This window comes from Eschrichtius robustus, chromosome 12, assembly GCF_028021215.1.
Source record: "Eschrichtius robustus isolate mEscRob2 chromosome 12, mEscRob2.pri, whole genome shotgun sequence".
In the NCBI taxonomy this organism is placed as follows: domain Eukaryota; kingdom Metazoa; phylum Chordata; class Mammalia; order Artiodactyla; family Eschrichtiidae; genus Eschrichtius; species Eschrichtius robustus.
Genome location: NC_090835.1, coordinates 40585852 through 40602816, shown reverse-complemented (window position 1 = coordinate 40602816; position 16965 = coordinate 40585852). Strand labels below are relative to the sequence as shown.

Below are 16965 nucleotides of genomic sequence, written 5' to 3'. Positions count from 1 at the left end.
GGAAAATCAGAAATTTTTAAACAGAGATTTAAGAGTCATATGAACCAACTGCAACGTATGAATCTTGTTTGGATACTGACTCAAACAAAATATAAAAAATGTTCACGAGATAATAAGGGAAACTTGAACACTAAGTAGATATTTAATAACATTGAAAACTTATTGATAATTTTCTTGGTTATGATAATGGTACTGTTACTATGCTTTTTTTTTTTTTAAAACAAAATTTTTTTAAATTTATTTATTATTTATTTTTGGCTGTGTTGGGTCTTCGTTTCTGTGCGAGGGCTTTCTCTAGTTGTGGCAAGTGGGGGCCACTCTTCATCGCAGTGCACGGGCCTCTCACTATCGCGGCCTCTCCTGTTGTGGAGCACAGGCTCCAGACGCGCAGGCTCAGTAGTTGTGGCTCACGGGCCTAGTTGCTCCGCGGCATGTGGGATCTTCCCAGACCAGGGCTCGAACCCGTGTCCCCTGCATTGGCAGGCAGATTCTCAACCACTGTGCCACCAGGGAAGCCCTTTTTTTTTTTTTTAATAGATTTCTGTTTACTACATGGGGCATTCCTTTTTTTTTTTTTTTAATTTTATTTATTTATTTATTTATTCATGGCTGTGTTGGGTCTTCGTTTCTGTGTGAGGGCTTTCTCCAGTTGCAGCAAGCAGGGGTCACTCTTCATCGCGGTGCACGGGCCTCTCACTATCGTGGCCTCTCTTGTTGCGGAGCACAGGCTCCAGACGCGCAGGCTCAGCAGCTGTGGCTCACGGGCCCAGCCACTCCGCGGCATGTGGGATCTTCCCAGACCAGGGCTCGAACCCGTGTCCCCTGCATTGGCAGGCAGACTCTCAACCACTGCGTCACCAGGGAAGCCCTACTATGCTTTTTTAAAATCTAATTTTAGAACTAAATACACAGAGAAGTATTTACAGATGAAATTCTATTAAGCTGAAGATGCATGATTAGACATGGCAGCTCATTATATTATTGTCTCTTCTTTTATGTATAGTTTATATTTTCCATAATAATAAACTAAAATGGTTTCCCAAACAATGATTTGATAACATGACACATTAAAGTTTTCCTCAATCTGCAGTATGCGAGGTAAGCAAAAGTACATATATGAATATTAAGAAAACTTGAAATAAAGAAATCAGGTAAATACAGTATAACCTTTAGTTGAAAGATTTTATTTGACTTATTCTGAAATTACCAAGGGTATTCAAATAAACTTTACTTTTTATAATATGGAAAGATGCTCAAACCTGCCCAAAAGGGAAATGCAAATTAAACTAAAACTGTAAAACCTTTTTTTTGACTCTATCACAGACTGCCAAGATCAAAAGGTGAGGTAATACAAATAAATACAACTATTGGCCAGGGAAAAAGTACACTCTCAATACATTTTGGTAGGACAATAAATCAGCAAAATTCTGTTTGCAGATGATTTGGCAACTGTATTATGTTTCTTGTTATTTCAACTTGAGTTGAAATAACAAGAAACATAATACAATTATGATTCCATCTGACAATTTCAGAGTGAAGCTAGCACTGGGCAGGCCTCATAGGAGGGCTCTAGAAAAGGGAAAAAAAAAAATTGAAAGAGATATTATTACCCTAAGACCTATAGAGAAAGACTACACATGAACACATTTTCTTTCTTTCTAACTTAAAACTTTGGGCCATTTAGGCTGTAAATATAAGCTCTCCATTGAGGGTTTATTAATTAATTAATGCGTCTTCTGCTTTATTTTCCTCTGGGAATCTGCTAGGCAATGTCTTGCAGCAGCCTTTCAATCTAAGACAATACCTACTGTCTGTCAAAAAGGCCTTATTAGCTGTATTACTCTAAATTCGCTACTTCTTGTTAATATAGTTAGAAATGTTCTCTTATCCTCAGCCATGCATAAAAAAGTCTGAATAAAACTAATCAATAATGAATCCTAGCGAATGAGTTTAACTCCTGGGAAAGTGGTATAAAGGGCCTCAGAAGCAAACTTCTAAAAGGCAAAACAGGGGCTTCCCTGGTGGCGCAGTGGTTGAGAATCTGCCTGCCAATGCAGGGCACACGGGTTCGAGCCCTGGTCTGGGAAGATCCCACATGCCGCAGAGCGACTGGGCCCATGAGCCACAATTACTGAGCCTGCGCGTCTGGAGCCTGTGCTCCGCAACAAGAGAGGCCGCGATAGTGAGAGGCCCACGCACCGCGATGAAGAGTGGCCCCCACTTGCCACAACTAGAGAAAGCCCTCACACAGAAGCGAAGACCCAACACAGCCAAAAATAAATTAATTAATTTTAAAAAAATATATGTACTTAAAAAAAATTTTTTTTTTTAAATAAAAATAAAAGGCAAAACAAAAATGCACTGAGCTGGGAGCAAGGCAAATAGCAACAGTACAGCAAACAGTTGTACGGGAAGTGACCAAAGTGGGCCTCGAGTGTAAGGGGCTTTGTTTAATGAGGCTAAGCTATAAAAGCCTGAAGACCATCACCAGTAAGAGGTCCAGTATGCTGCATCCCAAAAGAATGGCACACAGCCTAGATATAGAGACTGGAAATAGGTAGGCACATATGGGAAGAAGAGGGAGATCCACTATACAAAAGTAGACTAAAAAATTATATCCCACTAGGTATGTGATTTTGAGGATAACGAAATTGGTTTGAACCCTTGCGTGGGGTGCTCGCTCGGGGGGGGGGGGGGGGGGGGGGGGTGTGTGTGTGTGTGTGTGTGTGTGTGTGTGTGTGTGTGTGTGTGTGTGTGTGTGTGTGTGTGTGTGTGTGTGTGTGTGTGTGTGTGTGTGTGTGTGTGTGTGTGTGTGTGTGTGTGTGTGTGTGTGTGTGTGTATTTTTTTTAATTAAAAAGCTAGATGACTAACAGAAAACAGTGTTTTAAACTATGCTATCAAAATGGATAATTCTTCACAAGTTAAAAGGTCTAAACCACATTTTCACTTAAATGACAACCTGACTTAACCAGCATTTCTCAAGTGTGGTCTTAGGATCATCTAGAGTGCTTTTTGAAAATGCAGATTCTGTTTTCATGCCAAGCTTAGTAGATGACACTCTATGTTCATAAAGCCCAGTAATTTATATTTTTAACAAGGACTCCAAGTGATGCCTAGAAGTTGAAAGCCACTGCCAGAGACTTTCTGTGGTAAAAACTGAAACAAAATATTTTAATCTGAAGGAGACTTTGAAGAAGGAAATAAAAGTTGAACAATCAAGTCTTAAGGTAGAAAGAAAAGTATTATCATTCTAACTTAAACAAAAAGGTCTGACCTTGTCTGTAAGAAATAAATGTCAGTAGCAAATAGTGTCATAGGGAAAAATAAAAGGTTACTTCTCATGTTAAGACAAATCCTAGGGACTTCCCTGGTGGTCCAGTGAGTAAGAATCCATGCTCCCAATGCAGGGGGCCTGGGTTCGATCCCTGGGCAGGTAACTAGATCCCACATGCATGCCGCCAACTATGAAGTCCACATGCTGCAACTAAGAAGTCCACATGCCATAACTAAAGATCCCACATACCGCAACGAAGATCCCGTGTGCCACAACTAAGACCCAGTGCAGCCAAAATAAATAAATATTTTTTTTAAAAAAAGACTAATCCTAAACTTTATGTTCGTTGAACCTAGTTTACCATTGCCAAGCAAAACTAATAAAATACAAAATATTTTCATTCAATAATCTCTTTGAAAGGCATTAACTATGATTACAACATATAGCAACCTGTTTAGAACTGTAAGAGAATAAGCAAGGTCCTAATCACTCTACAAGAGGGCACTGACATTTACTTTTCTGTCACTGGGCTGAACTTGGTTGCATTTAATCTCTTCTTCAGGAAATGTTTTTGGATTTCCACAGTATGTCAAAACCATCCTTCTTGGTGTCCCTCAGTTATATATAACTATACTTGAAAAACTACAAATAAGGGCTTCCCTGGTGGCGCAGTAGTTAAGAATCCGCCTGCCAATGCAGTGGACACGGGCTCGAGCCCTGATTTGGGAAGATCCCACATGCCACACAGCAACTAAGCCCGTGCACCACGACTACTGAGCCTGCACTCTAGAGCCCGTGAGCCACAACTACTGAAGCCCGCACGCCTAGAGCCCGTGCTCTGCAACAAGAGAAGCCACCCAAATGAGAAGCCCGCACACCGCAACGAAGAGTAGCCTCCACTCACCTCAACTAGAGAAAAGCGTGCGGGCAACAACGAAGACCCGACACAGCCAAAAATAAATAAATAAAATAAATAAATTTATTAAAAAAGAAAAGAAAAAAAAAAACCACTACAAGTAAGACGTTCCTTTTTTTTTTTTTTAACACTATTTAGAGATATCCAGAAAGATCAAACTCAAACACACTAATTTTAGAATCTTTTTTTTTTTTAAATAAATTTATTTATTTACTTTTGGCTGCATTGGGTCTTTGTTCCTGCACGGGGGGCTTTCTCTAGTCGCGGCGACCGGGGGCTACTCTTCGTTGCAGTACATGGACTTCTCACTATGGTGGCTTCTCTTGTTGCAGAGTACGGGCTCTAGGCGTGCAGGCTTCAGTAGCTGTGGCATGTGGGCTCAGTACTTGTGGCTCACGGGCTCAGAAGTTGTGCCTCGTGGGCTCTAGAGTGCAGGCTCAGTAGTTGCAGCGCATGGGTTTGGCTGCTCCGCGGCATGTGTGACCTTCCCAGACCAGGGTTTGAACCTGTGTCCCCTGCACTGGCAGGCTGATTCTCAACCACTGTGCCACCAGGGGAGTCCCTCTAATTCTGGACTCTTAATCTGTACAGTCTATTCACAAATATACCAATAATTACCAGGTGTTCCCACTCAACCTCATGTGTTCCCACTCAACCTCATATACGTGACATTCCATCCTGACATAACTGGAAGCTAAGAGGAAGCAGGAAGTAAGTAAGAAAGCAGCAACAAAAAGAAACAACGGGAAAAGAGAATGGCCATAATGAGGAAATCAACAAACTTTGGAGCTACACTGTGAGGTTCGACTGGAGAACAAGGGTTCAGAACAGTATGTTGGGCATGGGGCAAGTCAGAAGCAGTATCAAGATGATAGCCCACTGTTCAGATGTCCAAATGGGTGGGCAGTTACTAAAACATGCACTGTTGGAACATAAGTGATCCACTCACTGCAAGTGTGTAAGTCACAGGAGATGGGGGAAGGTGTGTACTGCAACTGGTGTATAATTATATTGGAAAGAGGATAATTCTGGTATAATCTGAGAAGAAGACTTAGAAAAATTCTTACTCCTCATTCCTCTTAAAGTCTCTAACTCTATCCTTTACTTCTTTTTTGGCCCCATTTTTAATTTAAAGATGATTTATTTTACATATCCTTCTAAACCATCTTAAATCTTTTCAGATAAAAATATTTCACTGTACTGGCACACAAAGCGAGTTACACAATGACTTAGGAAAAGACATTTCACTTTGACACTCTGTCCTCAAGAGTCCAGGTCAGACTTGGAAGAGATACAAGCTGAACAAGAAAACCAGTAAAGAAAAGAGTTCCAACTGGGAAACCAGAGCGAGGGTATAAACCATATGAGAGTACCCAGACATGCTGTCAATCCTAGATCAGGGAATACTCTGGCAAGAGCTGCAACAGCAGAGCTGAAAACAGAACTGAAAAACAGAAGGCTACCCTCTCATAACAACAAACTCTCATGCTCATTTAATCAATAAAACAATACATAATGTGTCTTTCAGCACATTATAATACACATTTATGTATTTCACAGTGAGCCTACCTTCCCATTTGCTAATAATGCACATCCATCTACTATCTACGTACAGCCATATATGAAAAATAACTCGCATAATAACTGCAACATTTGTTTGATATTTTTCTTGGATGTAGGCAAAAAGTAAATTAGGGCTCTAGATAAAAGACAACATACTCTGGATATTAATCATAACGTGCTTATAGAATTCTCTAACACCATACAAAGGAGGAACAGGTTTAACACTGAAAAACTTCAATATCACAGCAAAACATGCAAATAAATACAAAAACTTACCATCCCTGTTCATTTTTATATTTGTAAGCAGCCCCAAGAATGTGACACAAGGTGCCTCCAGCTTTGAAATCCATGAAACATTTTGCCTAAAAAATGATACAAGTTACACATGAGAAAAATCAAAGTTCTGACAAAATTACTCATGTCTGAATTCTAAGCTTAATAAACTCAAAGTTATAAACAACTTCTAATTTAATAACCTTAAATACTTCTGGAACAAACTGAGGTAAAAAGAAATTTTTCTATTTTCTTTAGAAAACTTTCTTTAAGTAAACAGTCTATGAAAAACAAGATTTACAAAATATACATCAAACTGTTTCAGCAGAAAACATTAAATGGACAAAATACTGATATACCACCAACTCCACTGGTAAATTTAAGATCTGATTTTTAAAATGTACAATAAGAAATATTAGGCCGGGCTTCCCTGGTGGCGCAGTGGTTAAGAATCTGCCTGTCAATGCAGGGGACATGGGTTTGAGCCCTGGTCTGGGAAGATCCCACATGCCATGGAGCAACTAAGCCCACGAGCCACAACTACTGAGCCTGTGCTCTAGAGCCCACGAGCCACAACTACGAAGCCCACGAGCCTAGAGCCCGTGCTCCGCAACAAGAGAAGCCACTGCAATGAGAAGCCTGTGCGCCGCAACAAAGAGTAGCCCCCCACTTGCCGCAACTAGAGAAAGCCTGCGCACAGTAACAAAGACCCAAAGCAGCCAAAAATAAAATAAATAAATTTATTAAAAAAAAATTTAGGCCAACATAACTGATGAAAATAGATGTAAAAATCCTCAACAAAATACTAGCAAACCGAATCCAACAGTACATTAAAAGGATCATACGCCACGATCAAGTGGGATTTATCCCAGAAACGCAAGGACTTTTCAATATCCGCAATCAATCAACGTGATACACCACAATAACAAACTGAAGGATAAAAACCATATGATCACCACAACAGATGAAGAAAAAGCTTATGATAAAATTCAACATCCATTTCTGATAAAAACCCTCCAGAAAGTGGGCATAGAGGTAATATATCTCAACATAACAAAGGCCATATATGACAGACCATAGCTAACATCATACTCAATGGTGAAAAGCTGAAAGCATTCCCTCTAAGATCAGGAACGAGACAAGGATGCCCACTCTCACCACTTTTCTGCAACATAGTTTTGGAAGTCCTAGACACAGCAATCAGAGAAGTAAAAGAAATAAAAGGAATCCAAATTGGAAAGGAAGAAGTAAAACTGTCACCGTTTGCAGATGACATAATACTATACATAAAAAAAATCCTAAAGACACTACCAGAAAACTACTAGAGCTAATCAATGAATTCGGTAAAGTTGCAGAATACAAAATTAATATACAGAAACCTGTTGCATTTCTATACATTAACAACAAAAGATCAGAAAGAGAAATTAAGGGAACAACCCTATTTACCATCGCATCAAAAAGAGTAAAAATACCTAAGAATAAACCTACCTAAAGAGGCAAAAGACCCATACTCTGAAAATTGTAAGATGCTAATGAAAGAAACTGAAGATAACACAAGCAGATGGAAAGATATACCGTGTTCCCGGATTGGAAAAATCAATATTGTCAAAATGACCATACAAGGCAATCTACAGTTTCAATGCAATCCCTATCAAATTACCAATGACATTTTTCACAAAACTGAAACAAAAAACTTTTTTATTTGCATGGAAACACAGAAGACCCTAAATAGCCAAAATAATCTTGAGAAAGAAGAATGGAGCTGGAAGAATCACGCTTCCTGACTTCAGATTATACTACAATGCTACAATAATCAAAACAGTATGGTACTGACACAAAAACAGACACATAGATCAATGGAACAGGACAGAAAGCCCAGAAATAAACTCACGCACTTATGGTCAATTAATCTATGACAAAGGAGGCAAGAATATACAATGGAGAAAAGACAGTCTCTTCAATAAGTGGTGCTGGGAAAACTGGATAGCTACATGTAAAAGAATGAAATTAGAACATTCTATAACACCACATACAAAAATAAACTCAAAATGGATTAAAGACCTAAATGTAACACCAGATGCTATAAAACGCCTAAAGGAAAACATAGGCAGAACACTCTTTGATTTAAATCACAGCAATATTTTTTTGGATCCATCTCCTAGAGTAATGGAAACAAAAGCAACAATAAACAAATGGGACCTAATTAAACTTAAAAGCTTTTGCACAGCAGAGGAAACCATAAACAAAATGAAAAGACAACCTATGGAATGGGAGAAAATATTTGCAAACAATGTGACTCAAGCAAGGGATTAATTTCCAGAATATAAAACAGCTTATGCAGCTCAAACAACCCAATCAAAAAATGGGTAGAGAATCTCAAAAGAATACATACACATGGCCAACAGGCATATGAAAAGATGCTCAACATCACAAATTATTAGAGAAATGCAAATCAAAACTAAAATGAGCTATCACCTCACACCAGTCTGAATGGCCATCATCAAAAAGTCTACAAAGAGGGCTTCCCTGGTGGCGCAGTGGTTGAGAATCTGCCTGCCGATGCAGGGGACACGGGTTCAAGCCCTGGTCTGGGAAGATCCCACGTGCCGCGGAGCAGCTGGGCCCGTGAGCCACAATTACTGAGCCTGCACGTCTGGAGCCTGTGCTCAGCAACAAGAGAGGCCGCAATAGTGAGAGGCCCGCGCACTGCGATGAAGAGTGGCCCCCGCTTTCCACAACTAGAGAAAGCCCTCGCACAGAAACGAAGACCCAACACAGCCATAAATAAATAAATAAATACTTTTAAAAAAAAAAAAAAGTCTACGAAGAGGGACTTCCCTGGTGGCGCAGTGGTTAAGAATCAGCCTGCCAATGCAGGGGACACGGGTTCGATCCCTGGTCTGGTAAGATCCTACATGCCGCGGAGCAACTAAGCCTGTGCGTCACAATTACTGAGCCTGTGCTCTAGAGCCCACGAGCCACAAGTACTGAGCCCGCGTGCTGCAACTACCGAAGCCCGTGTGCCTAGAGCCTGTGAAGAGAAGCCACTGCAATGAGAAGCCCACACACCGCAACGAAGAGTAGCCCCCAGCTCACCACACCTAGAGAAAGCCCATGCGCAGCAACAAATACCCAATGCAGCCAAAAATAAATAATAAATAAATAAATTTATTTTAAAAAGAAAAGAAAAAAGAAGTCTACAAACAATAAATGCTAGAGAGGGTGTGGAGAAAAGGGAACCTTCCTACGCTGTTTGTGGGAATATAAATCAGGGCAGCCACTACTGAGAATAGTAAGGAGGTTCCTTAAAAAATTAAAAATAGAACTACCATATGATCTAACAATCCCACTACTGGGCACATAGCCAGAGAAAAACTCTAATTTGAAAAGATACATGCACCCCAATGTTCACAGCAGCAGTATTTACAATAGCCAAGACATGGAAGCAACCTAAATGTCCATCAACAGTTGAATGGATAAAGAAGATGCGGTGTATACACACACAAACACACACAAAACTGGATAATACTCAGCCAGAAAGAAGAATGAAATAATGCCATTTGGAGCTACATGGATGGACCTAGAGATTATCATACTAAGTGAAGTAAGTCACACTGAGAAAGACAAATGTCGTATGATATCACATAGGTGGAATCTTAAAAAAATGATACAAATGGGGAATTCCCTAGTGGTCCAGTGGTTAGGACTCTGAGCTTCCACTGCAGGGGGCATGGGTTCAATCCCTGGTCGGGGAATTAAGATCCTGCATGCCACGTGGTGCAGCCAAAAAATTAAAGAAAAATTTTAAAAAAATAAAAATAAAAATCATTTTTAAAAAAAGATACAAATGAACTTATTCACAAAACAGAAACAGACTCACAGACACAGAAAACAAACATATGGTTACCAAAGGGGAAGGGGGGAAGGATGAATTGAAAATTTGGGATTAACAGCTACACAGTACGATGTGTAAAATAGGTAAACAACAAGGACCTACTATATAGCACAGGGAATCATATTCAATATCTTGTAATAACCTATAATGGAAAAGAATCTGAAAAATATATATATATGTACGTATGTATAACTGAATCACTTCGCTGTACACCTGAAACACTGTAATCAACTATACTTCAATAAAAGAAAAAAAAGAAAAAACTCTAATGGACGAAATACTGATATACTACAAAACTCTACTGGTAAATTTAAAATTTGATTTTCAAAATGTGGAAAATTCCAGTAACACACAATTTCCAATATGGTTCTCCTGTTGAATAAGAAATATTAGTATACATTAGGTTTTTTTTCCAATTTAGGTTCCTGACATTAAATTTTAGAAAAATTATAACTGAACTCTTAAAATATTTTAATGACCACTGAAACATGGTATAACTATATTTAACTATGCATTTAAGTTATAGCTAAAATCTGTGCAACAATTTAAAAAAGATTTGCACTTTATGGATTATAAAAGCAGAGCTCAAATAAATCAAATGCTGAATAACTTCCATATTTTGGAAGTAAAAATGTAATATAAATGTGATCATCAAATAGGCTAATAAGATAAAGTGTTAGGGACTTCCCTGGTGGTCCAGTGGTTAAGAATCCACCTTCCAATGCAGGGGACGTGGGTTCGTTCGATCCCTTGTCGGGGAACTAAGATCCCACGTGCCACGGGGCAACTAAGCCCACATGCCACAACTACTGAGCGCACGTGCCTCAAAGAGAGAGCCCACATGCCACAAACTACAGAGCCCACGCGCTCTAGAAACCACGCACCACAACCAGAGAGAAGCCCACACACCACAAAGAGCCCACACCGCAATGAAAGATCCTGCATGCTGCAACAAAGATCCCGCATGCCACAACTAAGACCCGACAGCCAAAAAGATAAAGAAAATAAATAAATAAAATAAATATAAAACAGTAAAAAAAAAAAAAAAAGGATGAAGTGTTAAAAATATACCATTCATTTTTTCCTTTGAAAACTATTATTACAAAATAATATAATGAAAAAAACATATGATATCAAATATTAAGAGAGACAAAAACAGAATGGTGGTTGGTAGGATCTGGAGAGAGAGAGGAATGGAAGTTATTGTTTCACGGGTACAGAGTTTTCAATTTAGGAAAATGACAAAGTTCTGGTGATGGATAGTAGTAACAGTCACACAACAACATAAATGTACTTAATGCCACTGAACTATACACTTAAAAATGACTAAAATGGTAAATTTTGTTATGTTTATTTTATAATTAAAAATAAATAAATAGTATGTTTTAAAATAAGAAATATTAAGAATCATTAAGATGAGCTCTTCCAAAGTAAACAGACAAGTAAGCCTCACAGATCAGTCTGGTTATCTCATTGCTTTTTAAACATTACATGGGTTTCTGAGTTCCTAATTTTTTGCCCAACACTATTCCTGGTACATCCCAAAAGCTGCATTACATATTCTAAACAAAAGCATCTGGGTGCAAGTCTTATCATTGACAACTTGTTATTTATCTGAGAAAATGTATATTAAAATTTTGTAGTGTTGGCACTTAAACTAGAATGATGTGCTAAGGTATCTACTAGAGTAGAATGAGACTTAGTTCTCCTACTAATCCTTCTCTGAACCGCCCAGAGATTGAGCTAAAATGTTCTTGCCAACCACATGGGCATATCACTATTGCACACATGCACACCACTCGCAGCGTAATACAGAACTGACTGGTTTAAAGATCTGTTATTCGAACTCCTTGAGGACAGAAATAGTGTCTTATTCAAATCTTTAACATCAATATTCAGCGGAGTACCTGACAATGTAGGTAATCCATAAAAATTTTCTCAACAGTTTTACTGTACTAAAATCATTTAAAAATTCAGATCCAAACTACTGAGAAATATATATTGAGCAGATCACAATAAAACATCTCTACATGTAATTTAAGGTGATAGTCAATTTCTAAACAGATTAATTTGAGAAATTAAAATATTATCAGATATAGGCTTAAGACAGACAAAATAACTTCTATCAACAACTATAGGGACAAGTGATGAATGAAGAGGTAGAAAACTGAGACCTTCAATTTTCTAATGGTAAGATCTGAATAAACGGAAAGAGGGAGACTCACAAACCTGTCAAGGGTACTAGTTCCAGTAATAAAGTGCAATAAGAAAAACATTCTTAAAGATGTGGCAGAAGAAACAAAAGAACAAATAGGGACCTTGTCATACATCAAGGATTCTTAGAGCTTGCATGGAAATGGATTTGGGATTCTGGTCCTCCTGACAAGCTCAGTATCAGAATCACCCACATAAAAGTGTAGTAGACCAGAGTCAGGGGATGGAAAGCTGGAGGCAGAGACAAGAGACTTCTCAGGGACACCCACTGGCCCCTGACTGTACTTCCTCATTCAATCCTCATCCCAACTACCCTCACCCTGAAGAGGGCCTGCTCAAGCTGCCGCTGGATGTGGCTCAAATATTAGAGCTCAAGTTCTTAAACATTCTCTAAAGAAGCCAGATCGTTAAGAATAAATTCCTCTTGATTAGTACTGAAAAACCTAAAGAATAATAGGGTACCGAAACTTGAGCCTTCCAGAGCCAGCAAAGGCAGCCTGCCTTTCGTGAGTTATCTAAGCAGCTGCATACCCCAATTAGAGACTCTGGGGGTCAGGGACAGCTCTAACAGGCTGCTTCTATTCCCAGTTGTGTGACCACAACTCCTTTTGATAAGCTGTTACATCTCTGACTAAATTGGAAATTTAATCTAATCTTATTCTGGATGTATATAAAGTGGTCTCATCCTTATACAGCCCATTTAAAATTCTGCTGAGCTGAGTAAACCTTAAAAAAGATAAACCTAACTGCAATACTTAAAAGTGCTTTAAATTTGTGCCGTAGTGTCCTTATTTCTTTATTTTTTGACTTATTCATTAAAGACAAGGTAGTGCCAACGTGCAGTAAAAAGGACGACAATGGTATACGTTTGTGTGAGTAGAATATACACATTTATAATGCCATGTTTGGGTCTGTTTATCAATGAATGACTGTGCCAGAAGGCGGATGTGAGGAAGTGAATAAAGGAGCAGAAACTGAACATGAGCCAGAAACCAAGAATGTTCACAGAAAATCACAGTCATCTTCATAAATTGAGAACAGTTATGGGGGAAAAATCCTATCACTTAGAGTCCAGAATCCTTTTACCTCACAAAGTACAATGACAGTAAACATTCCATAAGTTTCTTTATGTATTTTAACTGCTTTGAGTTAAAATAATGCTTTCTAGAAACATTTCCCAAGTTTATTAATAAAAGAAATGATAATAGTGTTATAATTATCACCTCTAATCATAGGTAATCACTGGTGTAGTATTCTTATTCTTGAGGAGAACAAAAAGTATTATAATTACTACCAATTACTGAGAATTTACCATGAGGCACTTTATATATATTACCTCATTTACTCCTCACAAGTTCACTGTCTTCACCCCATTTTACAGATGAAAAGGTGTTGCTGGCTCTAGCAATATGGCAGACTAAATAACCAGAAAACTCTACCACTAAAAAATATGTTTGATAAAAAATACAGACATTATTTTAAATGTGTAGCTGAATTAGAAGGAGAACAAATCCCCAGGGACAAAAATAAAAGAAGAAAAAAAAAATTCAAACTAAAAGTCAAAGTGGCAATCTTGTTGAGTTAAAAACTAAAATTCTAGGGTGACAGGAGGCTGAGGATAATGGGATTAAATAGGTAAGTAATATCAACCTTGATAACCTAAATGCTAGGGTTTGAGTTTCTCTACAGGGTCAGGAAGTAAGACTACAGACCTATGCAAGTGAGGACATTAGAACTAAGACAATCACCTATCACACACATACACACATAACACCAGGGGTATCAACAGGTTGCACCATTAGGGAAAGGATAAGCTGGAAAAAATATCTGCCAGCTAAAAACTAAGAAGGAAAACAAGCTTCCGCCTCAAGATAATTTGAGTTGGAGATGTACACTATCAATACTTAGTCTAGGAACCCCATGCCAAATTAACAAAAGAATTGGTCCTAGGGACTTCCCTGGTGGTCCAGTGGTTAAGACTGTGCACTCCCAATGCACGGGGCACACGTTGCATCCCTAATAAGGGAACTAAGATCCCGCATACTGCACAGTGCGGCCAAAAAAAAAAAAAAAGAATTGGTCCTAAAGTTGGCAGGTCCTCTGAAGTGCCTTAATGAGCAAATTCTCAACCCAGATCAACAGGATTCCCAAATAAACTTCCACTGAAAGAGAACTGACAGGCCACAATTCAAACATAATTAAGTGTTTTTAAGTCAACAAACAAAGCTAACAGCAAGATTAGAATCCTAACATTTTCAGATAATAGAAAAAACATGACAGGGCTTGTAAAATTAGAACACATAAAGTGATTAACGACACTAAAAAGACAGAAAGACTTGAGAAATATATATATGTAACCCATAGAACAAATAACATCCAATGAAAGTAAAAGCACAGTTGACAGAAAATTAGACAACTAGACACAGAAGAATAAAAGCTAAAGTTTCCTAGAAATTTTAAAGGATATAAATCCTCAGCTTCGAGAAACACATCAGGGGCTTCCCTGGTGGTGCAGTGGTTAAGAATCTGCTTGTCAATGCACGGGACACAGGTTCAAGCCCTGATCCGAGAAGATCCCACATGCCGTGAAGCAACTAAGCCCGTGCACCACAACTACTGAGCCCGCGCTCTAGAGCCCGCAAGCCACAACTACCGAGCCTGCGTGCCACAACTACTGGAGCCCGTGCACCTAGAGCCCGTGCTCTGCAACAAGAGAAGCCACTGATATGAAAAGCCCGCGCACTGCAACGAAGAGTAGCCCCCGCTTGCCGCAACTAGAGAAAGCCCGCGCACAGCAACGAACACCCAACGCAGTCAAAAATAATTAATTTTTTTAAAAAACTGGTAAAAAAACAAAAGAGAACAGCCCAATGGTACAAAATATAAAAGGGTGCTCAACTTCATTAGTTATCAGCAACTACAAAACAATGTGTATCACCACAAATCCACCAAAAAACTGAAATTAAAAAGACAACTTACAAGCATTGGTGAGAAAGTAGAGTATTAGAACCCTTGTACACTGTACACTGCATGTGGGAGTATAAGTTGGCACAAGCGTTCTGGAAAACTGGCCATATCTGCTAAAGCTGAACATGCACCCCCTGTGACCCAGCAATTCCACATGTGGGAGTGTAACTGACATAAATACCTATGATTACCAGAAGACATATGCAAAAATATTCACAGCAGCACTATTTGCAATAGCCCTAAACTGGAAATAACCCCAAAAACCCATCAATGGTAGAATGGATAAATAAATTGTGCAATATGCCCACAGTGAAATACTATGCAGCAAGGGATGCCAAATTATGACCAAGTTGCCCATTTTTAAAATTTTCATTTGAACACAGTCACACCTACTCATGTAGGTATTGCCTTTGGCTGCTTTTTATGCTACAACAGAGTTGGGTAGTTGTGACAGAGTCCATATACCTGCAAGCCTAAAATATTTACCATTTGTCCCTTTAAGAAAAAATTTGCCAAACCCTTAAACAATAACCAGAATGAACAAACTACATGTAATAACATGGAAGAATTTTACAAATCTAACATTTGTCTGTGTGCTTCAAAAATTTAAGTCATGAAGAACAGGTAGTCCAGTGGTTAAAAATTTAAGTCATGAATGACAAAGACACAGGCTGAACTATTTCAAATTAATCAAGACTAAAGAGATACAACTAAAATGTGGGATCTTGGTTTAGCTCTTGTAAGAAACATTTCTGAGATAATTGGTGAAATGTGAAGACAGATTATATAGTAGATAATGGTATTGTGTCAATGTTAAATTTCCTAAATTTGATAACTGTATTTGTAAGACAATGTCCTTGTTCTAAGGAGATCCAGGCGGCAGTCTGAAGGCTCTACAGTTTTGCCCTCCCTGCTAGATTGGACCCCATGGACATCAGGAACTTCTCCAGTCACTCCAAGAGTGTAGTATCACTCCTGTGGTGACTAAGATGAGTGATTTGTCTCCAGAAGCACTTTTGTTCTTGCTTCTCAGACTTACATGCTAATCTTGGTCTTTTCCTCCCCCCATTCCGAAAGTCCTAGAATTTAGCATGATCTTGGCAAAACAATACCATTCTCAGATACAGATAATAAAATACTTAAACCTGTAGGGACCATAATGTTCACTGATTCCTAGTTTTCTAATGCTTCTTTGCCACAGAACACTTTCAGGAGCAGAAAGCTCAAAAAGAAGTCTATCAGGAAAAACTGTTCAAAGTGAAAAATTTGAAGACAACAGATTCCTCTTAGACCTACCCATTTATTCCTGCCACTCAGGTACTCTGAAGGGAACAATTATAAAACCAAGGATCAGATCCAACTCCTTTTTCTGACGACTCTAAGCCTTTTCTTATTAACTTCCTTTTCCCTAAAATTTTTTTATTTTATTTTATTTATTTATTTATTTATTTATGGCTGTGTTGGGTCTTCGTTTCTGTGCGAGGGCTTTCTCTAGTTGCGGCAAGTGGGGGCCACTCTTCATCGCGGTGCGCGGGCCTCTCACTACCGCGGCCTCTCTTGTTGCCGAGCACAGGCTCCAGACGCGCAGGCTCAGTAATTGCGGCTCACGGGCCTAGTTGCTCCACAGCATGTGGGATCTTCCCAGACCAGGGCTCGAACCTGTGTCCCCTGCATTGGCAGGCAGATTCTCAACCACTGCGCCACCAGGGAAGCCCTTCCCTAAAATTTATTTAGCACAAAGCATGGTTTATTGACTCAAACAAAGGAAACAGATCATTGAAGTGACAGTCCTCAAACTCCCATCCTTTCCTCTACACCAGACTGACCAAGTTCATGAGAATTCCTGCCATGAAGTCAGTCAC

At 39.0% G+C, this 16965-nt stretch overlaps 1 protein-coding gene across 4 annotated transcripts in view; it reads right to left on the bottom strand.

The window, feature by feature from the left end:
• Positions 1 to 16965, bottom strand: part of SMARCC1 (SWI/SNF related BAF chromatin remodeling complex subunit C1) — a 185908-nt gene that overhangs the window by 144673 nt on the left and 24270 nt on the right. For all 4 annotated transcript variants that reach the window (XM_068557306.1, XM_068557307.1, XM_068557308.1 and 1 more), the window contains exon 3: positions 6031 to 6116. In XM_068557306.1, the coding sequence (XP_068413407.1) occupies positions 6031 to 6116 (86 nt within the window). The remainder of the gene's footprint in view (positions 1 to 6030; positions 6117 to 16965) is intronic.